Consider the following 27,307-nt stretch of genomic DNA (forward strand, 5'->3'; position numbering starts at 1 on the left):
GTGGGTGGGGTGGGGGTTCCCTCTGTCACCCTAACAGGTTAATCTGGTGATGGTCTGAAGGACGTCAACATTTTTACCACAATCCTGCAGCACAACAGAAGACGTGGCACAAACAACAGTCTGAGAAAAATGACATTTTATTGAATCTGCAGAATCATAAGTACAATTTGAAGTGCTGTAACAGGGCAACAGGAGATGATATCAGGTCCTTAATTCGGAGTATGTATTCAGTATGAGTTTTGAATACACGTATATGTCAATATGCATATGGTATCTTTATTTTTTTTATTTAAAAAATAACAAAATTATATCAAAAACAAAAAATTTAAGATGGAATGCACAAAACTGGTCTGAATGCTAAACCTGCGATTGTGTATTACATGATTTCACACTGCAAAGTCTACAGTATATAACCAGTATCATAGAAGCAGGGGGATGATTCATCAGAAGCGCAGGAGCCTACGATGAAGGCTGAAGGAAAGAGGGATCGCAGCAGATGGGTGGACAGGATACTAGACAGAAACTGAATGGAAACAGGGTTATGATATGACGTTCAGTAGATGAGTGATGACAGAGCAGAAGAGCGGTATTTGGCGCAAAGAGGTTAACTCCTGACTAATATCCAGGTCAGACAAACAACTTGCCCTGCCTCACAGCCTGGGAGATTAAGAGCATCAGATCGCTTGCCCTGTGTCGCCCCCGGCCCCGCACACTTACATCACCACATGCTCAAATTTGACTTTGCCTTAACAAATCCATCCTGAGCTACACTGAACACAACACTGGCTGTCTTTGGCCACTTTTTCATTTCACCCAGAACACCTACTGCCAACACCAACGACCTCAAGACAAAAAAAAAAAAGAAGAAACTAATAGTTTGGATTGGATGCAGGCCGCAGAGCAGCGGAGGCTACCACTGCGAGTAGCTTTGTTATTAAATTAAATTTGGGCAAACATCATCTCAAGCCAGGAACAACAATCATTTCACTTCAAGCAAAACCACCAACTCTTCAGTTTACCCAAGTGAAACACACAACCTTGAGCTCTAAAACAGCTTTCTGATCTAGCATCTGCTTTGCAAATAAACTTATCCTGTTGTCAAGTAGAGAGGTTAATGCAAAATACAGGCATACATACTGAAGTGTGTTCATTCATTTTGTTTGGCAACCTGTTAACCAGTCTGAGGTGCTTTTTTTCTTCTGATTCAGTTATGTTCATCAGCACTGTCACAATTCATCACATTCCAAAGTTGCTAAATTTTTTATGAATGTTCAACACCAACTGACAACTTGCACCACATTGGATTTTCTCCATGAGTCGACTTTTAAAACCACATGACTTCCCCTCAGCCACATTCACAAAAAATATGAACTGCTTTTTTTTTTGTCTATTATTATTTTTTTTAATCTGCAGGCAAGCCACTTCCCAGAGCACCATGACCTGTAAAAACATTTTCCCTAACTTACCTTTATGATACATATACAATTGTACAATGTCATCTAGCTACATAGTGAGAGCCTGGTTTCTTTTAATAAAGCTGAAATATTTTTCGGTCCCTCCCACCCCACCTAAAAACACACCGCCCTGATCGCTCATGCCTGTGATGTCACAGTGCATCATGGGAGAATGAAACAGCAAGAAAAGGGGGAAGAGGTGTGTGTATGGTCAGGGGCAAATGGTATTATTTACACCACAGAGATGGTCAGATATCATATTTAAAGTCTGATAAGGTCCTCACAGAAATACAATATCTAGAGTGGAGGAATGATGCAGCATTTCTGTGTAACGGCCAGCAACTTAAATGCTTCATTTTGTGTTTATGAACCAAACTTCCTTTACATTTAGTGACCACCAAAAAACCAAATGCTGGTACATTTTGGCTGATACGCTGGTCAGATATCAAAAATAGTTTCACCTGCGAGATTGGACCAAAAACACCTGCCCTTTCGGGATGTTTTAATGACCAGAGCTTTCTTAGAAGCTCCAGAATAATAAACAGCATTAATAGAGATACATTGGTCAGAAACAGGCCTGACTGGCGAGCATTGGGCTCATTTCTCAAACCTGCTGCCAGCACTGTTCTGACCCAGGTGGATTAATCCCACAACTGATCTAATACTGCGGCTGCACTGGTCCACATAAACTCTTCTGTCTTGATTCATATATTGAGTTGCTGGTTTATTTATTTAACACACTAACATTTTTTTTTTTTTTTTGAAAATAAGCTTCTTACAACAAGAAAAGGCAAAGGAAGAACAGCATGAGAAAAACATCAACAACATTTACCACAGCCAAGTTGTCTCACATCAAATGAAATTAAAAGACTCACAAGAACAGTGGAATAAATTGAAAATAAAAAAATATAGAGTTGTGCTTGGCCTTTTCTTTTGTAAATGTGTTCTCTTTATGATGGTGGTTTTGTAGCAAAAAGGGATCGGACTTAACCTGTTCCCATCTCCTTTCCTCGAACCTTCATCACCGTAACTTTGTGATTCTTCGTGAGGACTGAAGGCATTCAGGCTGCGAAAAAAAAAACAAAAACAAAACAAACAAAAAAAACAACAGGAATAGAGGTGTATGGACTGTACATCCACACCTACTGAGGTGATGTATTCAGTGTGGCTGCAAGAGATGGACTGATAACGTCCCCCTAACTTGTCCCTGATCCCTCCTGTATCTGACACGCCCGAGAAAGGCAACAACAGGGGGTGCTCTACAGTTAGGCTGCGATTTCCAGTTTCACAATGATACCCACAATGCAGTGCTGAAACACGAGGGTGCCTACTTGAGCACACAATGGCGAGATGTGCGTCCATCTATAAATATATTAAAAACCTCTCTGTTAAGACTGATAACTGGCTGATTGGTGCGACAGCAACAGGGTTAGAGGTTAAAGGAATGTGCACAAGTCAAAAATATTCAAGCTTAGTTCTGATAGACTGAGATTCTACACTGTGTTTCCAGTCTGGCCATGATCACACTGCAAAATTAAAGCGAAAACAACACAAATGAGCCTATGACAATGTCACACCCACCCACACTTCTAACTTACTTCTTCCACAGAATAATGTCTGCAGCTGTGGTGACTGACTTGTGGGGGGGGGGGGGGGGGAGGGGCTTTGTACATTTTTTTCCTTCTTTGTTTTTGCATGACGTTGAGTCAGGATTGTTAAGTGCTGGAGCTAGGATGGAGCTGTGTGAACACGGCATGACCCCTGACGTACTGCGATGAACTGTGAGTTTATCTTTTAAGACTTTCAATTTCCACTTGTGACAGCACGAGAGTGGAGCCAGGATTGGGGGGAAAAAGATCAAGAGGATGATGATGAACATCCAAACAGAGACAGACATCAGCACAGACAGACGGACAGAGAGGCAAGCAGGCAGACAGACAGAAAGAAGAAGGACAGACAGACAGATAGATAGAGGGTGTCTGTGGTTGGCAAGCTGAACAGTGAGAGCAGAGTAAGGATGGCGGGGGGGGGCGGCGGCGGTGGTGGTGGTGTGGGGGGGGTTAAGGTCTCACAGGACAGATTAGGGAACAAGAGTAAAATCAAGAGAAAGCGGCATTAAGATGAGATGGCACTGGGCTTTTCCTTTCCTTCTTTCCCTCCCTTTCTCTACCTCCTCCTCCTTTTTTCCTCTCCCTCTTTTATTCCTTCCCTCTCACTCAGATGGCCTCCACGTAGTTGGCAGGCAGCATGCCCTGCTGGCCGGTGCGCTCCACGCGGCCGTACATCCAGCCCTCGTCGATCTGCTGCACATCTACGATCACATCTCCGTCCATGAAGGACACCTCGTCCTCGTCGGCGGCAGAGTAGTCATACACTGCCCTGTACCGCTTCTGTGGACACACAGTGAACACGAAAGAGGTCAGTCAGTTCCTGCAAACAGCTGCCATAGTTACAGTCTGAGAGAAAGGAGCTGCAGCAGAAATCGTCGATATAAGAACGTGTTATTTTTGATAAAAAAGAATTCTTTACACACATATATCACTAAATTACAGCAATAAAATGTGTCTGAAAGGTTCACTTACTGCTTAAGTCTTAATGTTATTGTTACAATTCGTGCAATTATTACTGACAACGCATGCATTTCTTTCTGGATTAATGGATTCGTAGTTTTGTCTATAAAATTGTAAAACAAATGCCTTTTATGATTTCCTAAAACCTAAGCTGACGTCTCAAATATCTTCTTTTGTCCAACCAACTGTCCAAAAGCCCCAAATCTTCAGTTTTCTGTCATAAACGTCTGGGAAAACCAGCAAATATTCACATTTCAGAAGCTAAAGCCAGTGAACTTTTGGCATTCTCACTTTAAAAACACTTAAACAATTGATCAATAATTCAAATACTTGCCAACTGATTTATTTTTTGAGCAAATAACAACAACAACAGCTTCCGACATGTTTCAAGTTGTACTTCCTGTCCACCTGCAGCAAAAGTGGAAATGCAGGACCTACCCCAGCACTGGGAGGCGGGCCGCCGGCCGCCTGGCGCACTGGTTCAGGAGCAGGTTCATAGTTGTAGTTCTGAGAGCCTGCTGAGGACTGGTAAGCTGCTGTTAAAACAAAAGGAAAACAGGAAGGCAAATGAATGAGCTGGGAACATATTTCCTAATGCTGCACTGTCTCAGAGATCAGTCTCACCAGGACTCAGCAGCAAGCTATAAATCTGTAAACTCAGTTCTATTGTTTTGGAGAGAAGAGTTAAGCTTTGAATGCATACACTTAACACCAGATGTATTTACTCCAGTCTGCGTGTCTGCACTGAATCTCAGAGGGACAGGAATCCACAAACATGTCAAGCCAAGACGTGCAACCAATGGCTCTCGATTCCCTGTTGCACAACCTAGTGAACAATGCCTTTCTGTGTGCAAGTGTAAGTCAGGCATGTAAAATTCAACCGCAGGTACAGCGGCCATTTGCTTTGATCAACGTTTTGACACAATGTTCCTGATGTTGTTCATAATCATCACTTCAAAGTTGCTCAGTCTTAGCTCAAGCAAACAATGCTTTGAACAACGAGTAATGATTAAAACTATTTGATTGTTTAAGCTCAGATGATGATGCAATTTCTTAATTACTTTCATGATTGTGAAACACAGCGATCTATCTATTTATAGCTGAGTGAGTTGAATGCAGAGGAGGAGGGCCGAACAAGTTAGGACCAAGATTCCCGAGTGGTGTGACGAGGAAACACCCGACCTGTGGAGCTCATACAGCCTGTGGCAGGGATGGAGCCGAGCTTAAAGAAAAATGTACATGCAGCACTTAAGTGTACTTTTCTCATACAACCAAAATGTCTACTGTAAGGCACTGAAAGGTTTAAGTTCACCGAAATCACCTTTTATTAGTGCTACCAAGCCAAATAGATAGTTCTGGTGTTATTTATATGTTTTGTGGGATTTGAGTGAACTGGAATTCATGTTTCTGATTTGAAAATTTGCTTTCCATAAACCTGGTACACCCTCCTGTGGACATTTTTTCCTGTCGCTTTTACTACAACAACTACTGCTGCTGCTGCTGCTGCTTCTGTCAAGTGCCCAGTATGAATGTGTGTTCGTAAAAAGAATTACCTGGGCTGGGGCTGCTTGGCTGATGTGGGGCCTCTCCTCCCATCTTCCTCTTCTCAAACTCCTCATGGTACTTTATCTGAGAGAGACAAACAAAAACATTGTGAGGTCATAGATCATAAATAGGCCATAAAAGACGGGGAGTACAAGCACCTTCTGCAGGGTTAAACTTTTTAAGACCTTTTAATTTAACACTGGTTTTACAGTGAGACCAGTCAAGCTATGAAAGATATCAGTGAAAACCAGTGGGGATGATACAGCCTTCAATTATTTACAAAGTGCTTGAATTTATTGACATTGACATCAAAAGGGCTTCAAATCCACAGGTGCAGTTTTCTTTCCAGTAAACTGTCACAGTGTGTAGTTAATTTTCTATCCACCAGGGGTCTCCCACTTGCTCTCCAGCAGCCCTGCATTTGTGGTGATAGGTGGGGCGCACTACGTGCAGCAAAGCCTCGGGAAGCAGCTTGACGCTGAGAGGAAATGACATCTCAGTGGCCGGATGTAGTGTGAGCTCAGAGTTGCATAGCAACCTACGCTGACACATCGGGAAGACCAGGTGAAGTGAAAAAAAAGGGAATGAACTCGAGTCTTCGAGAGGAAATACTGAGAGGAAGAGGGGGAGGGAAATCGTATGACTAAGCAACTCAAAGTGTAACTTAAATCATTTATATTGCTAGTGTCTCAAGTGCGAATGAACATTTTGGTAAGAGCTTGTTGAATGTATAAATCATTAACTGAGGTGTAATGAAAGAAAAACCAGAAGTACATGAGTTCATGATATCGCTACACCCTTTCCAGCTGGAGCGACAAAGGCGGCATTCAGTGCTACAACATGAAACAGGGCCACACTGATGAAACTGAAACTGAGTGACTGCTCTATGACTACACTAAATAACCCGTCTCCCTTATTGCCGGGCTGATAACAGACTGACTCACAGTGCCTCAGTCAGATTTACAACCCTGATTCTGTCCCCAGCTCAAAGACCACACTGTGCCGGCGACGTGAGCGGGGAGTGTGTTCACAGACTGGATGGGATGACGGGACGGGGTGTTGGTGCGAGGACAGTGAAGCGTGTGACTGAGAGAACACTCCAGCTGTTCTCAAGTGCAATATGCTGAGTGAGAGTGTGTGAAGGAGATTATTTTGGTTTGTTTAGAAGGAGCGGATCGAACAGAGAGAGTGTGTGTGTGTGTGTGTGTGTGTGTACAGGAAGTGTCCTGACTGCTGCTGAACTAACCCCTCTGCTACTTCTTTTTTTGCTGCTTGACAAGCGGAAGGTGATGGGAAATGGAAGAGGGTGGACCAAGAGTCATGACAGAGCAAAAACTCTAGAAAAATCTAGACGAGTAGAGGTTCATGTTGCTGATGTTCATGGGGTTGCTGGGTAAAAGTGGGTTGTTTCTAAGTGTCCAGGGAAGAGAAGAAAAAGGGAGAAAAATGTAGCATTCATCTGGAGCGGTTCCCGTATGATTGGCTGTGAAAGATGCTCTGATTGCAAGCAGATGTCGTGTTCATCAGTATGACTAAAAAACACTTCACGATGCGCCCCAATCCATTCCCGGCTTAACGCACTTGATATCTCGATGTGGCTAGTCGGTGTGCGCACCCATAAACACATGGAATATATGTCTGTGTCTTTTTCTCTGTCTTGCAAATTTCCTTGATCTCAGTCACGCAAGATCTTTCATCACATGAAAGCAGTAATTACCCATCACCCTCCACACTAATTATGCCATTAGCGAGCCCGGCACAGAGCTGTAACAACGCATGTTTCGTGTTTGAGAGCTCGAGTGTTTCACATGGAAATAAAAAGGCATTTACAAGTGATTTAAGCAGTCTGGGGGACACGAGGTAAACACTGCGTGCGTTTCTGTATCGCTCTTCTGTATTTACAGAGAAATGGCAAATCAATAAGACGAGCTGAGGGAGAGAGGAGGGGAGAGTGGAGGAGAATAGTCCATGTGGAAAGTGATTTGAGAAGAATTGCATTACTATAAATGAGGAGTGGTTTGAGGAGAAGGAGCCTGACATTTACTGATGTGGGAGGATGAAAGATACTTAAAAAAAAAAAAAACAACGACATGCACAGTATGATAAAACTTCCTGAGATTGGTGCAGCCAATGTCAGGGAGTGAAATAACTTTCCTACAGCTCTCCTATAGGTGGTTTCTAACAGTAAATTTTATAAGTCGTTACAACAGTGCCAATGTCGGTATTCTGCAAACTTTTTAAACTCTGTACCAGATAAGCATGACCTGCCTAAAAGTTAGCTTGAAGCCCCGATATCAGCAATTCTCAAAGAATGAAAGGACCCTTGTCAGTGGACCTCATATAGACCAATTATCCTCCTCAGAACAAATCCTCACTTCAGTAGTGCCGGGAAGAGATAATAGTCATATGAACTCATCAATTCATACCAGATTGGCTACACACAAGGGTGTCAGGGTGGCAAACAGCACTAGAAGAGCTCAAATGTTTAGTGATTTAGAGCTCTTCTGTTACAGTGTAGAGGAATAAACGGACAGGTGGAGTGATCGAGGGCCGGTCCTTTGGGTGACTGTGCTGCTGACACTTACATTGCTGATTTGATCCTGCGTTTTCTTAATTCTCTGCAGCTCCGGCGTGTCTGCGACCACGCTGAAACCTTTTCCTTTATTCTTCTCAAAATCCTCCCTGTAGAGAACCTGCAGAACAAATACGACCAGGTTAGAAACAAAGTGTGAGTTAATACATGTCACATTTTGACTTGAAATGCATTAAATGAGCCAGATGGAACAGTTTCAATGTGTCTGTGAGTCAACAAAGAAAATCCAACAAATGCAGCGCAAATGGTTATTTTTAGGGAACACCGGCCTAGATTCTTTCAACGTACAGATACAGATGTGCTTGTTTGAAATGGATATACAATTATTTACTTTTCTTAGAACTTAAGATTTTAATGTTTTCTTAATCTATAGTATCTGTGGCATCAATGTCCACGTTATACTGAACATAGTTTGGCTAATGGATCAGTCCTGAGCTTTAATGAGCTGTGCTTTGGCTTAATAAAGTACTTTTATAGCAGGGGGAAAATGGTTTTACTGTTCACTTTATTGCAGCTTCGACACTGTTAGAGAATTAACAAGAAAATCCTGAAATGGCTCCTCGAGTGACAGGAAGAGTCAAGATTGCCATAAAATTTTAGCTTATATTTTAATGGAATTTAAAAGGCTACAAGAATTATTTTATTACCGTGTCATTGTATTGGATCAGTCATGTTCCTCACTATAAAGCAGAGATTTGATGGTGATACAACATACTCGGAGGTAACATTTATAGCCAATACCAAAATTGATCTGAACATAACACTGAAAACAATCCTGATATTTAGATTCATTTTATCAAATAATTGTGACCGAAATACATGCTGAGATATTTTACAGTTGAAAAATCTAACTGTCAGCGCTCTTAACTTAAAATCAAACTGATGCTGTTCAATGTGAGGAAAGGGAATTCAAATGAAACCATGGTGTCCTTCATATTCTTCCAGTTGTTAGTGTTTCTAATGTAGATATTTGTTTATAGGAGCTAACCTATCAGAGTGGTCCAATTAAATTGACTTTAGGATTCAAGATGACACCGTTTCTAAACTACCTCAATACATTTTGCAACTGGTATTTCGGTACATCTCCGCCTGGCCGATTCATCAGTCGAGCTCTGGTGTCATTAGTAGAGACTGTCAGTGTGAGTTACGTGGATGTGTCGTAACATTTATGCAAGCCTGGTATTTCCCCATTCTCTGAAAAACACAGCAAACACACTCAGCAAACCAGAACGTTTCAAGTTGTGGGGCTGAAATAATCTCGTGTTTTCTTGTGCATGAACCATGACTTAAGTAAGCATTATGAGTGTGTGTGTGTTCTGTGCGAAAGCAAAGAGCTTGGCCACACATATACTGCTTAGTCTTTTTGTGGTGACGCTTACTTCCTGTTTGCTGGGGAGTGGTGGCCTCACATACAGGACGTGGCAGCAACCATATATGGACAGAATGAGAGGTAGCGTATGACAAATAGAGAGTGTGCGGGTTTGTGTGTTTCCAGCCCTCCCACCCTCTCCTGACCCTAAGGGCAGAAGAGGAAATGTCCAGCCCATGCAGCGTCAGATGAGTATCAGAAACTACAATGCATGGAGCCACCCCACCCTCACTGCTGGACAGTGGCTAATTCTGAGTCCTCCAACCCACAACCGCGTACACCACTCTTAAAACCTGAAAGAGAAAGTCAGGTACGTTTTATTTTTACGCTTAACAAGAAGCCACACGTTCTGGCTGTTGTCCATCGGATCTCCTCGGCACGCGCTATGACATTTCAACTATGACAAATCACTTAATTCCACCTCCCCACACCAAATCCTCACTCCTGCCTCCACGGTGACTGCACAAATTGCCTGCACTCCTCCAAGAAAAGGAGCCGGAGCCTGCTTGCACCGCCCATTACCAGGAAACAAAGCTCCGTGCCTCCATCCTCTCCCACAAGGTCCACACAATGTCTTACACTGCTAAACAGAGTGCTGACCAATCCTCCTCTCATCTCCCGACGCCTTGTGATGACATGACATGGTTGTGACTCATAGATGATGTGTGAGTGTGCGTGTGTGTTGTGTGTTGTGGTGCGATATCTGCTGTCACCCCTGGCGTGACGTCCACTGAGAGATTTGAGTGAAAACTATAGATGATCCTCATTCCATGGGAAATTATACACAGCTCTCAAGCCTGCGCACAAAGATAAGTCATGAAGAAGATTAATGCGGCCTCGACCCATCTTTGTCCTTCATTCTCGCTCTGCTCCCATCAGTCAATACATCATCCTCCCCCTATTTTTATTTCTCAGACTGTCTCCTTTGTCTTTTTGGGTCTATGCAACAGCTTCTTCTTCTCCTCCAATCATGCCTCTGCTTTCTTTCCCCACCCACACTCCCGTCCTCTCTCTGCTTCTTTTTCATTCATTCATATTTTACTGCCTCAACAGCAACAGACGCTGTCATCCCATAGAGCTGGAGCTCTTCCCCATTATAATCTTTCTCTCTCGCTTCTATTTGCATTCCTCTAGCTTTCCTTCCTCTGGGGATTTCACTTTTATCTCTTCCTTTTTCACCCTGCACTCCTCCCTCTCTCTGTGTTGGTGCCTTCCTGTCTCTTCCTTTTTTTTCACCCTTGCTAATGTCCGCCTCATTGCTCTCCCTCTCCTCCTCCCAAATTCGCTCTCTCCAGTTTCTTTATTTCTCCCTCTCTCCGTCTTGTTTCTTTCTGTCTTGTAATGAGGTGTGACAAACCTCTACCCTGCTACCATAGCAATAGGGTTCCCGTAGCAACACAGCAGCGGTAGTGAGAGGTTAGATGGCCACAGTGCTCAACAAACAACTTCAACTTCCTTATAAAAGTGCACAGCACAACAATAACGCATCACCACAATGCAAGAGGCTCATATTATCCTAACATATCTACATTAACTGCACCTTTGTGTAAGTTATGCGCATGGTCAGGTTTTTATTTTTCATAGGATTTATTGGAATTTATTTGAAATTTAAAAAACAGTCAAATTGGTAAAAAGAATATAATTATAATAAAAAATACCATTTGCAGTTTAAATATTCTGTAGTTTCACAGAAGTTCTTCAAAAATGACATTTTTCTTAAGGGAGTCTGGTCAACTTGGAGCACAATCAGCAGCTTTTTGGCTCTTTAACCACTTCCATACTTTTTGTAACCAAAAAATATTTTGAGCAATCTTTGTCGATACATCATTTTATTCATTTTTCAAACAAAACTGCCAAACATACAGTGGTTCCAGCTCCTTAATGTAAAGATTTAATGCTTTGTTTGTCATATATGACAACAGAGTTATTATGTTGAGGTTTTGCACTAAAGGTCGAATAAAACAAGCATCATCTCCTTGAGCTGTGGCACATTATAAAAGGCCTTTTTCACTATTTTCTGACATTTCACCGGCAGGAAAATAATCAGCAGATTAACCTAATAACATCTTTTGTGTATTATGAGCTCATTCTTATGCTACTGTTTATGTTAAACCATTAGAATAATCACTGTCTCTTGGTGTATGGTTGAGTGATGGTGGGGGGCTGTTAGGTTTCACTATCCATGTAGAAAAACACCATCTGTCCCTCAATCCCTCAGTTATCTTCCTCCCCACATGACCACTACCCCCACCCCATTACTCCACAAAACCCATTCTCACATACACACACCCCAGACTCGCATGTAGTGTTTGACACTGACACTTCGATAAGACGGCTGATGTGCCTTCTTTGTAAAGCCCGGCCTACTCTCTGGATGACACTCTCTCCACAAGCCTTTTCCCTCATGGATCCTTCCCTATTCCCCTTCCTGAGTTGTTGTGATTAATGACACTGAAAACTGGCATTTTTGTGTAATTTTGTATCAATGTGTGTTGTGTAGCTTTCAGGGGATTTTTTTTCTGTGGTTATTTAGGTGGTCACACTGGTAAGATAAGTTCCTAGACTACTAAGGAACATAACTCAGACACCATGGCCTGAATAAGTGAAGTGAAACCTCAGTCTTCAAGGGTGATGACAGTCTGCCACTAGTTTGCCACCATATATAATAACATCTTATACTAGCTCGATCTTTGACTTGGCAGTCCTCTTAACTACAGACAGCTACAGTGGAAATTGTTAAAAGTCTGTTGCTGAGTATAAATCTCTGTCTCTCCGTCAGAGCTGTCTTTATTAAGGCAATAACACATGACCCAGTTCAGATGGATATTTTGGTCTGATGAGGTTTTTTTGGTCTCAGAATATATTTGGGTCTTTGTTATTTTAGCTTCTGCAGGAACAGGTTTAGTGGTGTTTTCTTGGGTTAGAAACCAGATCTTGATGGATGACTGTTTGGAGAAAAACAGATTTGAATCAGATGTTAATGGCCAAGGAAAAAAAAAAAAAAAAAAACCAGCAACAAAGATGCAGAGAAAATAGTAGTACATCTGTTGTGGGCCACTAGGCATTGGCTCCATTAGCACTGCATTATGAGCCAACATGGTATGGTATAACAAGCACAAAATTTATGGGGCTATAATCAAGTTTGCAAGCATCGTAAAAAGGCATACAAATAACAGCCATACACATTAACACTGGTGGAAGCAGTCAGGTGAATCAAGAAGGCCGCTCCTGAAAGTAAGCGTACCGGTTAAACGAGGATTGTTGCACCATATTCAGCTCATTTTTCAGTCGTAGCATTCTGGAGTATGGAGAGTGTCAACAAACAAACACCAGCCAAAACATAAGCAGCCAATCCGATGGGACACAAACTTCTGTCGCCATGTTACACTCTCTGGACAGATCTACTTACTCCTGGTGAAAACACCTATGTCTTACACTGAGTCCAAATGGACAAGGACCTACTTTTTGTTTGTTTGGTTTAAGCTAATGTGGTTTCCACAAACAGTCAAGCTTAGCTACTATAGAAAACCATTTGTCCAGACTAGCCTTGTTCTTAATAGACAGAATTACAATACTCAACTGAAAGGCAGTGCTTACTTAAAATATATATTACATTCAGTGTTAATGACATTAACTGCTCTACTTTCTTATGTAACTAGTATTGTGTTTCAACTAGTGATAAAAGGAAATGGAAGGTGTTGTGACACAGACTTAAGCAAGGTCCTACTTGATAGTTTCAAACTGCATTACTTTCTAATGTCATCTAGAGGTAACTAGTATTTTAGTGCATTTCTATTGGCTTACACAATGACGGGACTGAACTGACAGCCTCCTCTTCCACACTGGATTGGGACACTGAAACAAGTGAACTGACAGTCTTGTATTAGAACTGCTCATCTCTCAATAGCTTTTTGTCTCTGCAACATTTGATTTATTATAATATTCCATGGCCGTGGACCTCCCAGCCCTCTCCTCAAGTCTCTCACTTGTCCATTGTGAATCAATTTCATGCTAGACTTGTCAGGTGCGTCTTAAAGCCGTGGGCATGCAGTTATCTTGAATGCTCAAACCAGCTCTGAATTAAACTGATTGTGTTATCTGAAAGTTGGCTTTGTGAAAGAACTTACCCCCTGATCAATTTTTAGGGTTAACTCAAGTCAGGCTTTTTAAATTAAGCACATCTTTATATTGGCTCTTTTGTGGAGTAATGCCAAGCTGTGAACAAACTGTGTGTATCTCAGAGTCAGAGTTTGGTTTATTGATGAATACCATGGGTAGCTACTGGCACGAAGAGTTACCTGGCTCTGCATCTTGCTCTGCTGTTTGAGGCGGAGATTCTCTGGAGTGTCAGCCACACAGGTGAAGTTTGTCTTGGGGTAGTGTCTGTAAAGTCACACAAAAACAGCAAAGAAAGTCAGTACACAGTAAACACAAACACACACACACACGCACGCGCACGCACACACACACACACACACACACACACACACAGACAGATGCCAGCTTTTACTCAGACTCCCACTGTGACGCTCAAGCCTAGACTCTAAGAGAAAAAACAGCATAACTCAAGCAGTGTGCAGTCTGTGGCCCCACAGTGGGGGCATTTGTTATTCAAGGTGGTCCTGAGGTTGAGTTAGGAGCCCCTGTAGACAAAAAGCATGTCAGTATAACACACAATGCTCTGTCAGTGGGAGCCAATGTAGTCTGAAAAAGAGGAAGTGCAGGCAGGGGCTGTGTAGGGGGGATGAGAGCCTCAAGGTTGCAGAGTTTTGGAGGAGAGCCATAGCAGGTGTGGAAAAATCTTTCCAAGCTTACAAAGCACAGGCACACCACACACACACGCACGCACCCAGTGTACACACCGTGCACACATACACACACACACACACACACACACACACACACACACACACACACACACACACACACACACACACAGGCATGGTCCTATGGGGAATAACAGGAAGAGGAACAGCATGCAACAGACACAGCAACAGGGTCAAGGAGACAGTGGGCGAGTGTGAATGATGTCATGGGCAGCCCCCTTCAGCAGAGCATGAAGGCGAGTCTCTTTTCTGAATGGATTCTGGGAATTTTCTTGACAGCGGCAGACCCCATAACCACCCGACCTCCTACTGCTCAGGAGAAAATGCTCTGCCTGAAACAAATGTAACAAACAGAATCATACACAAGTAAGCACAAACACGCATCTTGGCATCACACAGACATGCACACATGCAGCACACCGAGCAGCATTCCAATAGCCATTCATCACACGCCTACTTATTGATCGCCTAAAGTGCCGTCAATGGTTTATGCGTGCAAAGCATAAGTCAGAGTTTTTATACGATGGAGGCTTCTGTGCACAAGTAGCTTTGAGGTCCACAAATAATGGTGCCTTGCAGTTCACTGTGGTCCTGAAGGCAGCGAAAACACATGGCTCGAATCCAGCAGGAGAGGAAGAGCCCTCGCAGCTTATCTAACAGCTCATATGGACTGCAGTTCCCAGCCTGCCTCAGGGCGCTGGGTGACCTCAAAAATTTTCAACCACTATCCGTGCCTCTGGGTAACCCATTTAGGCAATATGTTTACCGTTTCCTTGACAACATGGCAAACAAACGGAATTAGCATTCGTCCTCGTGTTATTATGGGATGTAAAAAAAATTAACAAAGGATTGTGGTTGACGTATTTATGTACAACTCTGTTAAAAAGATATATGAGCCACTTTAAAGAAATCCCAGCGGTAATTTGAAAGAGTGGGATGTAGTTAGATCTGAACAGGAGCAGAAGTTGACTGAAGCTGGCTTGATACACAGCAAACCCCAGCACTCAATCCCTGCTAGCATCCATCCAAACACATGCAGGTCTTGTGCACTCACTCTAGGCTTTTACAGCTGCTAGTGCTCATTTTCCTAAAACAAAAGCTCTCTGCAACATTCAGATGTAGTGGTTAACAGAGTTACCAGGTGAGCCCGAGCGGGTGGTGAACAAGATAATCAAACAATGCAAATGAAGCTTCTCTTTCATTGTGTGAGATATCTCATCGCAGATGTAAAAGATGTTTTCCTATATAAACACATCACTCCCTCTTTTTATATACAAAAGCCCCCTGCTACTTCTGAACGCCAACCTCCATAATTATCTGAGTGATGAGTAGTAGTAGTGGGGCTGAAAAAAGGCTACATAACAAAGTCTACAGTACGAGACTGTAAATGCATATCTTCTTTTTTTAGAGTCTGGGCATGGCGATGTCAAAATATTCTATATCTCCATTGATCAATAATGTCTCAACCTGACAGAAATATTATTGAGGACCCATCCTTCATAGCAGTGAGGCTAATTAATGCTTGGCTGGACTCACACACAACTGCACAAGTATGAGTGATGTACTGATCAGTTTAAAAAAAATAAATAAATATAACGTTAGTTGCATAACTGTATGGGCGTGATCTCAATATGAGTAATAATAATAATAATAATATCAAAGTGGGTTCAAATTACACAGTCTGACTGTGCCATAAAGACTGCCATAAAGTTTGGACTTTGAGCCATTTTACCAGGAGTGTATCACTTTCTTTTTCTTGGGAAATGTCCCTCGATCAAAGCTAGGAAAATAGTAATATATGCTCATTTTTGTCTGGAGCTGGGTGTGTCTGGTCTGTGGTGAAACACACTTCCTTTAATAGAGCGTCACTCTGCCTGAAAACCCCTGCTATACCCTCTGCCTCAGCATCTGTGTTACCAGTGTTCTTGTCATCTTCAATGTGTCTTTAGGAACTGTCCTTGCACTTAAGGGTCACTAAATTGCTATGCAAACACACAGCAGGGTTGCAGATATGAGCTCAGTGACTCAGTGGGATCTTGTAATGTGTGTCTGTGTGTGTAACCATGCTTGTGTTTTCCTGCCTGTTTGAGGGTATGAGTGAGTCACAAGAAGACTCATCTGTCAGGTTGTATAACAAGGTAATAAGTTGCAGACGGGAGTGGGTGACACATGCACAAACTCAGTTAGCCCTGTGAACGCTAAAAAAAAAGGGAGCGATCAAAATGGAGGGGAGGCACGGTGGGGTGCAGGAGTGAGGGGGCCACGCATATGTGTAATCACACACACACACACACACACACACACACACACACACACACACACACACACACAGAAACTGCCTACTGTGCAGGAGGAGAGGCCTGTTTGCATTGTGGGACCAGGAGATGTTGTGGCTGGCTTGACCCTGTAAGACCTGGAAAGGTTGTAATGCATCATTCAGGTTAAACATTTCCATCTGCATGTACATATCATCCAACTCAACAAGTTCAATGAATGAGGTGTCATCACAACACACACATCACAGCATAGGAGCAGTAGTTGGTTGAGGCAGCGTTGAAGAAGGGCTGCTAGCAGAAAGACGAGGCCCGTAGACCAGGCGTAACATCAAGAGGAAGTGGTGGCCAATGTGAGCAATAACGTATAATCAAGACATTTGTGAAATGTTTTAATGACACCACACTGATGTCCAAATTAATATCACACTATCAGTCATTAAGGCAGTGCCCCACCAAAGGCTCCCACAGCCTCCAGGGGAGATTAAGAATTTTTCTGTCTGCTTATCTGCCCTCCTAAATCTCCCACAATTCCCTCCTTTGACTGTAGCATCTAATCGGAGACGGAATTCTCAAGGAAGAGGTGGGTGGGAATACAGTGAAAACAAACAACTCTTATATCAATTACTAAGGACAAATATAGAGGAGTAATGATAAAGTAGTTATCCCACAGAATAATAACAGAGAACGTAGCCTGCATTCCTTTCCTGAAGCGGGGAGGCTCTTCCCCTGATGATGTTTACTCAAACAAGGCTTGTTTTAAACAAACGGAAAGAGGCATAATAAACAGGCTCTGAAGGGCCTTGCTCCTGCTGCCAGCGGAGGGAACGTCGGAAGCAGGAACGGGAAAAGAAGGAGCCACTTTACTCTGTGGAAACAAAGGTGATAGCAGGATGACACCTGCTATAGGTGATTAACACCTCGATGTCCATTAGCTCATTGTTGATAATAATAATAATAACAGTTAATAATAAATAAACAACAAAATATATATATATATATATATATATATATATACATATATATATATATATATACATATATATATACATATACATACATATACATATATATATATATATATATATATATACATATACATATATAAATAAATCTTATAAATCGGTTTTCACTTATCATGGTTAATTAGACCTCTGCTCGGGTTGAGGTTCAGCAGGGCTATGGCGAGGATTTGCTGTGGAAGCAAACCTCATACCCTTAAATGAAATCATAAAGGTGTGGCAGGTGCACAAAAACCAACAGGATAGCCAGGGAGAGTACCACGGGTATGGGGCTTTAGCTGCTAAAATCTATGGCCAATAGTGCTTCTACTAAGCAGATTCCATTCCTGTGCACTGACAAACCAATAAAGCACCAACTGCTTTTTTTGTACTGAACATGTCACAGGAAAAGCACAGGTGTAAGTAACACAAATAATGCTCTTTGGTTACAGTCCTGCTGTTGTGCATGCTGTGCTGGTTCAGTGGCTTTTTATTAGACGCACACGCTCAACTGTGAGTTGCTCGTCAGATCGACACATTTGTTTAACCTGGAAATTATTTAAATGATTTTATGGGGTTTTGCCTATCAGATCTACCAAGTAAAAAATGTTTTACTTTGTTTCGTTCCCTCAGGTTAAAACTAAACCTTTCATTGGGCTGAAAATGTTCAAACTTGAGAGAGAAATGTGCAGGTATCCTGTGAGGTATGACTCCATTTCATGAAAATATAGAGCCAGTAAATAGATGAGTGAGTGAGTCGAGGAAAATTAAGGAAGCTACTGGAGTTCCTGTAAACATCTGAAATCAGTTGCACCCTGTTCAGTGTGTAGGGTTAGCTAGCTGCGTACACCGGTGCTTTACATGTTTATTGCCTGTTTATGGCTAATAAACACAGTTGGCAGGAAAATTTGGATGAATTTGCCTTGTGTCCAGTCTGAATGTGTCTTTAGCCCCCACCAGAAGAAAGGCAATAAATGTAAGAGTGTAAAATGTTCCTTAGTTTTACCACATGTACTAGAGGGAGAAAAAAAAAAATCAAGTGACATGTTATTTTACTCCAGGCGCAAATTACTTGTCCCTGGTATTAAACATAACAGAAGCCAAATGCTGCAGAAAACAGCTGACCACAGGTTTGCCCACTAGCCAAGGCTTTCCACTAGGGTTGAATATAACAATGCTAGCATGACGTTTCTCGATGTATTTCCTTGGCATAAAATGGCATTTAAGAAAAATGCAAAGGGAGCTTGTCAGAACATGAAGCAACACCTCCTCTCTGCATTCCCCTCTCAGAACATGCACTCGCTCTCACAAACACACAGAGAGGAGAAAATCATTACAAGTAATGGGAAAGGGGGATTCCATGGATTCCTGATGAGCCCTTTAGTGTGCGAGTATGTGCTGAAGCGTGAGCGGACATGCTAGTTTTCAGAGTGTCCGCCTGTGTCACTGTAGAGGAACTTTAGGAATTTCCTTTGTTGATACCCCCCTCCCCTTCTTCCCCACCGAGGAGGAGGAGGAGGGATGGAGGCACTTTCCCACACCACATATAGACCTTCTCTCTGAGGGGGGAGCTGGAATAGTCACAGATAAACAGCAGAGGAGGGAAAGAGGGGCCATGGTTGGGTTGCAACATGCACGCACGCACGCACGCACGCACGCACGCACGCACGCACGCACGCACACACACACACACACACACACATACATACACACACATACACACACACACATACACACACACATTTAGAGAGTCCTATTTCAGTTTGTGGACAGATTAAACACTGCTGTCAGTGTCTTAGGGTTTAGTGTAAAAACACGACACTGCCATACACAGAATGATGAGTTATGGACAACTTACGCATTGCAGTATGGTCTCTTCTCAAAGCCTTTGTAATTCTTCATGTTTAGAGTCATTTTGCAGACCTCGCAGCTGAAGCATCCTTTATGCCAGTACTGTCAGAAACAAAAAAGACAGAGGGGACACACAAAACATTAATGATGGGAAGATGTGAGACATTTGTTTCACCTTATTTCCCCAGCAGGAGAACCTACCAAACACAGACACACAATGACACCCATACACCAACAAGCACAGGAAAGCTAATTGAAGCAGTGAAGCCAGGACTAATTTCTATTCCCTTGAGGTTTCACAGGGACAGGAGCTGGGTGCAGACAGAAAGAACGGTGACTGTTAGGAGTGAAGCAATGTGGAGGCACAGTAGTTTGTGTACGATTGCACTGAGCACTTACAAAAAAACTAACTTCCCCTTTCGCTAGAAAACTGAATGGTTACTATTTAGTAGTGAGTACCAAGTAGTTGGTGTGAAAAGTAAAGAAGGGCTGTGAAGTTTGTGACTGACAAGCATACGTCTGCACTTTTGCTGTTAAATCTGTTCATGTCACTTTTGACACCTTAATTATTAGAGAATGAGCTTTGATGCTGTTTCAAGTTTTTGTGTTCTACATAGACATCAACAGAGGATGTCTTAAGTTGCAGAGGCTGTGCTTTGAAAGCCACCCTTTGACTCCCTTCCTGTTAGTGTGTTCATCTTTGCATGTTTCTGTAGCTCCTCTATCCATCTTCAGAAGAGGCTGTGCCTCTATCTCCCTCACTGCCCTCTCTCCCTTCCTCCCACCCACCCGCCCTCTTGCCTCTTTTCCTTTTCTCTCCTGGCACTGGGCTGATCTGCGGCCTGAGGGTTCAAAGAGGGATGGACGGAGGGAAGGATTGGAGAAAACTGGAAGGAGGGAGGAAACATGAAAGGAAGGAGCTAGAGCGAGCAAGAGGAAGGGCGCAAGAAGGGGAGGGGTGGGCAAGAGGGAGAGAAAAGCCAGTGTGAAGCAATGATCTGGCTGCTCCTGCTATCATCAAGGGAAGGGAGGGAGGAGTGCAAAGACACGAAGAGAGAGAAACGCAAGAATGGGAGGGAAAGAAAGAGGGAGTCCTTATTAACATGGCCTCAGGGCGCTCTGCCATCACTCTCATTCTTTCACCCACTCTTTATCACTTTCTACACCAATTGCCCACACACAAAACACTAATCTTCCAAACAAACAGCACAGAAAAGATGATTCAAAACAGAGGGTAAAACTGCAGAAACACATCAATATATAACATCACTTTCTCAATGTGTCTCTTATAAACACACGCGTGATGCAAATTTGATTCCACACGTCTTCTCAGGATAAGAAGCGGCACGATACCGACAGAAAGACCCATCATTTCCCTGTGTGCAGTGACACAGTTTGATAATGTAGCGTGTGTTACAGCAATGATTCAAAGGTGGCTATAAATCACCAGGATGTTGAGGTTGGTGAAAGCAGCAGATGGACAGTAGACACAATCATGGCAAACACACATCCTTTCTTCCATTACTGAAGGATCTAAAATATGGCTTCAGGCTGGTTTTAACAACAGTATAGTCTGTTCTGTCTGGATGTAATGGACCACGCAGGGTGGTCCACGCACTGACAACAGGCTGGCGTACGTGTGTGTCTGCATTTGTAGCTGTGCACCAGCAATATTGTACTGAGGTATACAAAAGAGGAGGCTCACAGTGAACGGCGAGTCTGGGCTCTGTTCAGCGGAGCTGTGATACAGAGCCAAACACTGGGCCAAGCCTTCGAACGCAAACTCCTTATCCCACTACAGCCCGATCAAGGCCTGAGGGAGCTGCAGATGGACACATCGTGTTACTCTTTCCATTGTTCGCCATTGTATTGGCTAGTACTGCAATAGCAAATCTCTTTACAAACAACAGCATACTGCAGGCAGATTCCATTTCCTGTAGCTTCAGCTGATTTGCAGCTGTGGTGGTTGCCATCTATGCATGCATACCATCTGGTTCAAGTACTTGTAGTGCAGCAGCCCAGTATGATATTCTCCACAGCTGCTGCCTTACCATTTCTCCACATCTGTACTAATGGTCAAACTGAGATAACCTATCTCAACGCAATCCTAATACAGACGTACAAATGCAAATGCTTTTGGGAGAAAGGTGAGCCTATCAGCTGAGCATGGACTTTGATACTTCTGTTGTTTCCCAGAATAAATATTGCCCTTGGGTCTGTTCCAGAGAACAAGCCTGCTAAAGTCGGCTGCTCCTGAGTCTCGCCCAACCTGCTAACCCACATTCCACCAGGACAACCCTCGTCACCCTCCCACCTTCACATGGATAACATGACCCTCTCAGGTGAACAGAGACCCTGCTCTAACTGCCTCTATTATGAACAAATAACAGACATCTCTAAGGATCTCAGGTCTCATTTGTATGGAGGCAGGGATGTATGTGTCCACATTTGCACTATACTATGAATATTAAAACTTAAATACATTTCTCAAACCTTAAAAATGACAACCTTGGTAACTTTATTCGGTTTACATTTAGCCACTGGAGGCATACGCTTTAGCTGTATGGCTGAACATACATTTTAATTTTTTTCAGCTCAGCAGTTTCCCCACAGTTAAAATCAAATGTGCACAGGGAGTTGCAATATAATCACAAATGGTCACTCGCGACACATTGTCATGCCAGGCATGAACCACCACCCATCTCATCTGAACCTAGACACAATCTGAATATACAGCATCTGGTAGGAGCACATTAGTTCTGGGATTGATATTAGCTCTAGGATGAGACAAATACATGCCAAAGGGAGAGGAAGGGACAAACAGAGATGTGGGAGCGAGAAACATCCCAAATGTGTGCTCGAGAGGCCATCCAGCAGTTAGCCTTGTCCAGCTCCAGGAAAACCTGGCTCTCGGGTGCCGAGGCAGGATCTGGCAGTCAGCTGGAAAATGAGGACACTGCAGAGTCGAAGCCCTAGAAATAAAACACCCATAGAAAAAACAGTACTGTCTCCCTGCATCAACGCGGCTCAAGGGCACATGTGTATGCGTGTCTACATGTGTGTGTCTGAGTGTAACTGTGTGTGTGTACACGTGTGTATAATTGTATGTAGGTTATATGTCTGCATGTGCGATGCAGGGTCCAATCAAGAACAGAAATGCCCAGTCAGACTCACAGCTCCCTCTCTGTGAGAACCAGATACAAGTTGGCCTGGACAAAACCCCTGCAGCTATATGGGAGCTCAACATAACTTCAGACACCATATATGCACACACAGAGGGATGGTTAGTGAGAGTCTGACCAGAAGCGTGCTCTCACATACTAACTACAGACTGATAGGAGACAATTAAGTTCTCTGCTTCAGGCATTAAAATGCTGCAGGCCCGTTGTGTCAACCACTTCATGTGACAGAATTAGTGTCTAATCTTAACAGGGTAAATTACTCACTTCATGTGGTCCTCCAACCAGAGCGACACATTTACAAAACCACCGTTGTCATTTGATGTTTTATAGATGGAAAATAGAACTCCAACTAAGTATTTTCATTATCAATTACTACTACTACTACTACTATTATTATTATTATTAATAAATTAGTTGTTTGGATGATAAAATGTCTGAAAATGGTGAAAATTGTACTGTATATTTTATCGCAAAGCCCAAGCCAATGTCTTAAAAATGTCGTTTTGTCCGTCCAACAGTCTAAAACCCAAAGACAGTAAGTTTACTATCACAGAAGACTAAGGAAACTGGCAAATACACTTGAAACGACTGATCGATTTTCATAATAGTTGCCGATTCATTTCCTGTTGATCGACTAACTGACTAATCGTTGCAGTTCTAGTTGGTAGATACCCAAACCATGTTTCCAATTGACTTGCAGAGCAGAAACATTTACAAATTCTAGGCTGGTGTTATTTTATGTACTGATTAATTAAGAATTTATCACAATATCATGTCATATTTAGATAAAAATAATAGTATCTAGACAATCTATAAGCCGTGTTAAATGGATTTGCACACTCCAGTCCTCTTGGTAATCACCACATTAAGCATCAGAGGAATTTAGCGCCTTGTAACACTGAAGGACATCCCTCAGGACCCTGATGAAATGTCTCATAACTCTTGGTCAATTTGGTGGCAATTAACTTCAGTCTAAACCGCTTTGTTTTATGCTTTTAGAGGCTGATTGTGCCCACAGTTTGAAAGATGCTATACCAATCAATTGTGGTTAAATATAACAAATACACCACCAGACACACACGCAAGCACACACACACACACACACACACACACACACGGCCACTACATCAGCTTATTTATGTGTAAGTGTGAGTGCGAAAGATCATTCTTGCATAAGATGGTACATGCCTATAGACAAAGCACCCACATCTGTCTGGTGCAAATAGAGGAAATGCTAACTCATTAAAGCAAGCATCAAAGCACGGTTCATTATTGGCCAACCTGATGCCATTAGTTTTTACCTAAGCCAGGGGCTTTGTTGCTGGCAAGCAGGCAGACAGTGATTTGAAGAGACATACTATGAGGATGAGTAGAGTATGCACTTTGCACACTTTCCAGACCACTCCAGACTGTGATGTGCACTCAGTAACATGTAAGCAAAGAGATGTTCAAAAACATGGTAAAGGTGATGTGTCAAAACACTTCTGCTTTGTCATAAATCATTTGTATAAATTCACTTTACAAAACATCCAATTGTGTTACAGCTACAGTGAATAAAACAGCCTCTCTGCCTTCCTTTCTATGAATTTTAAGGCAGAGCATCAATGAGGATTCAGAGATTTTTTTTGTATGTGTGTGTGTGTGTGTGTGTGTGTTTTTTAGGGGGGGGTGGGGGGTGTAAAAGTAACGCTGTAATATATTGGGAAAGCAAACAGAACATGTGCACTAGTTCCTTTTTCTGATCTGATAAAAATGTGCAAAGGAGAAGTACCTGGCCGCTCGCTGTGGAGTCAACACCTCGGGGGATTTTGACTGTAATGTGTTTGTGGCTGTGAGTCATCAAAGGGAGGTGACTGGTGTGGCTGGACAGATTCCTCACCTCTTGAGGCATTTGGACAACATGAATCAGCACTCAGAATAATCTGGCTAAACATAGGGAAGGCAGCAGACAATTTCCTCTAAAGCTGGGGTTAGAGGAAAAGCGTTCACACTGGACCATCAGGGGGTAAATGAAGGAAAATGCTCCTCATTTACATTATAGCGCCTGCACAAGACCAGAGTTACGACACCTGCATAAGATTGAAATATACACAGTGAGGAATTGACGTGATTACATGAAATGTAATGTTCCAAATGCTAGAAAAAAAGCTTTGGTGACTGTGCATATAAGCATGTGGTGCATGTTTTCAGCTCTTTCATACAGAGAATAAGACTGTACAGAGCTGCACAACTTGCATACTGTACTGTTCTGACCTTTAACCCCCTTTTCCAGCAATTTCCTGGGATTGAACAGCAGTAGCACAATTGAGGCTCTCATCATAACCAGAAAACCCACACTGAAGCCAAGTAATACATTAACCAATTTGCTAACTAAATAATACAAATGGATGGAAAAAGTAAAGAACTGTAGTATGAGTCAGATACATCAGTGTGTGAGGTAAATGGTGTATGAAATGCAATTACTACTCACACTTTTGCTAATGCCAACCATATCAGAACATTTGAGATCATGTGGACTAAGATGGGCTTACCGCTACCTATCCAACTTGATCTCCACAAACACATCTTTCAAAGTAAATATTAAATTGTTATTTGTTAATATATAATAAAATTCCCTCCTGTAGTTGATCATTCTGTGAGTTTGAAGGTGACCTATTATGCTTTTCCCTTACTTATAGTGTGTTATATAGGGTTTTTTTTGTGCATGTAAATGGTCTCAAGGATCAAAGTTTACATCAAAGAGAGTAACTCTGTCAGAGTAAAAACCCAGTTTTCTCCTTTGTATGAAACGCCTCGTTGGGGGTCCAGACATTACTTCTTGGTCCGATTGACGTCAATAATTCTATTGGTGTTGCCCACCTCCAAGCTTGGCACGCCCCCACACAAGGCACAACACATAACTACTTATGGTGAAGAGTTTTCATTAGTTTTGTAGCCATGCCGAAAAGACAGTGTTCTTAATTTCCTGCAGAAATTTACTTCATTTTCTCCACTGCTCTAAACATTATAGTATGAGCCCACACTTCAATGAGGACTGCTTCAGAAACCACACACAGTTAGACGTTTCATTTTCACAACGGTTATTTCTGTAATTCACAATTGATGTGGCCAAACAGGGGACCCAGCCTCACAGCCTGTCGTTCTGCATTGTTATTGTGGACGTTAACCGCAACCTGATCCAGTTAGTAAGAAGCAGCATACCAAAGATATAAATGCTTAAACGTTTGTCAGTGTTGACATGCTGTACCTTGTTAGCGCAGATAAATTATCCGCTGAGTTCTTTTTTTCAGTAACTATGCCCACTAACGTTAAATTCATTCAGATTTACCGTCATGGTAAACCAGCAGGAGGTGAAGTGGTGGAGACTCCCTACCTGTGGACTGTCTGTCTGCTCCTCCATTATTTATATTCCTTTAGTCTGGGAGTGTCCATACATTAAAATCAAAAGGGTTTCTTATAAAAGTATTCCAAGTTATGAATATTGTCATCCAAAGTTTGTTTACAGGAGACGAACGGAATGTGTCGTTGCCATGGTAGTTGCCGGCAAGCTGACCAATCAGAACACACTGGGCTCCAGCTCCAGAGGGAGGAGGGGGGCCTTTAAGAGGCCTGTGCTCTAACCGAGCTTTTCAGACAGAGGGTGAAGAGAGTACAGTATAAAATGTAAAGCAGAAGAAAAATAATGACTTTTCAGAACACTGAAGAGTGTAAATCTTTTTTAGTCCACACCAAGAATAAAATGATGAACACTAAAAATGGCCATAATAGGTGATCTTAAACATCAGGGACCAAAAGCAAGAAAGCAGAATCTGAAATTGTCTATCGGCAATGTAAAAGCTTTCACTAACATGCTGATATGAAAGAAATGACCTCGCAGCTGGCTTTTGTCCATCCATATTTCTTTCGAATCTCCTCTCCTCTCTACCAATGGCCTGTTTTGTTTTGTGTGAGGCTGGGACTTATCTATGAAACCTGGTGCCAAGTGGGAGACTGTTGCATAAAGGCTATATCTCAAACAAGCAAGGTCTTGCCTCAGAAAACAATCATGCCAATATTGTCTATAAACACTTATCAAAATGTTTTGACATTGCTAATATATTCAAGAGCCAAAAATCATTCAAAAGCCAGCAGCAATGTCTGTACTTCATACTTACATGTTAAAAGGATAACCTGTCAGAACATACAATTCTATTTCTCACACTATATATAGACATTCAGCAGTTATACTACTTCATAATCTATGACATAACGGCATGTTCAGTGCATTCAAAGGGGGTTCACACCTTCACTTTTTGTCTTATTGCAGTCTCATGCTAAAATCTTTTAATTCATTTTTCCCCTCATCAGTCAACAAATATTTGCAAACTTAATAAAAAGATAAAAACTAAAATATCACATTGACATAAGTATTCCATTTAAGTAGTACTTAGTTGAAGCACCTTTGGCAGCAATTACAGCCTTGAATCTTCTTGGGTATGACGCGACAAGCTTTGCACACCTGGATTTAGGGATTTTCTGCCATTCTTCTCTGCAGATCCTCTCAGGCTCTCTCAGGTTGGATGGGGACCATCGGTGGACACCAATTTTCAGGTCTCTCAAGATATGTTTGACTGGGTTCAAGTCAACACTCTGTCTGGGCCATA

General features: G+C 42.4%; 1 protein-coding gene across 1 annotated transcript in view; it reads right to left on the bottom strand.

The window, feature by feature from the left end:
- Positions 1–121: 121 nt before the first annotated feature.
- The window catches only part of lasp1 (LIM and SH3 protein 1), a 30,557-nt gene continuing 3,371 nt past the window's right edge, over positions 122–27,307 (bottom strand). Inside the window, exons 2-7 of the mRNA XM_023410953.2 lie at positions 19,490–19,584; positions 13,830–13,914; positions 8,155–8,262; positions 5,578–5,653; positions 4,463–4,560; positions 122–3,844 (exon numbers count right to left, since the gene is read on the bottom strand). Of these exons, the coding sequence (XP_023266721.1) occupies positions 3,671–3,844; positions 4,463–4,560; positions 5,578–5,653; positions 8,155–8,262; positions 13,830–13,914; positions 19,490–19,584 (636 nt within the window). The 3' untranslated portion in view covers positions 122–3,670. The remainder of the gene's footprint in view (positions 3,845–4,462; positions 4,561–5,577; positions 5,654–8,154; positions 8,263–13,829; positions 13,915–19,489; positions 19,585–27,307) is intronic.

The sequence above is a fragment of the Seriola lalandi genome, unplaced genomic scaffold (genome assembly GCF_002814215.2).
Source record: "Seriola lalandi dorsalis isolate HSWRI2012SDOR001 ecotype SW California unplaced genomic scaffold, Sedor1 jcf7180002054443, whole genome shotgun sequence".
Classification (NCBI taxonomy): domain Eukaryota; kingdom Metazoa; phylum Chordata; class Actinopteri; order Carangiformes; family Carangidae; genus Seriola; species Seriola lalandi.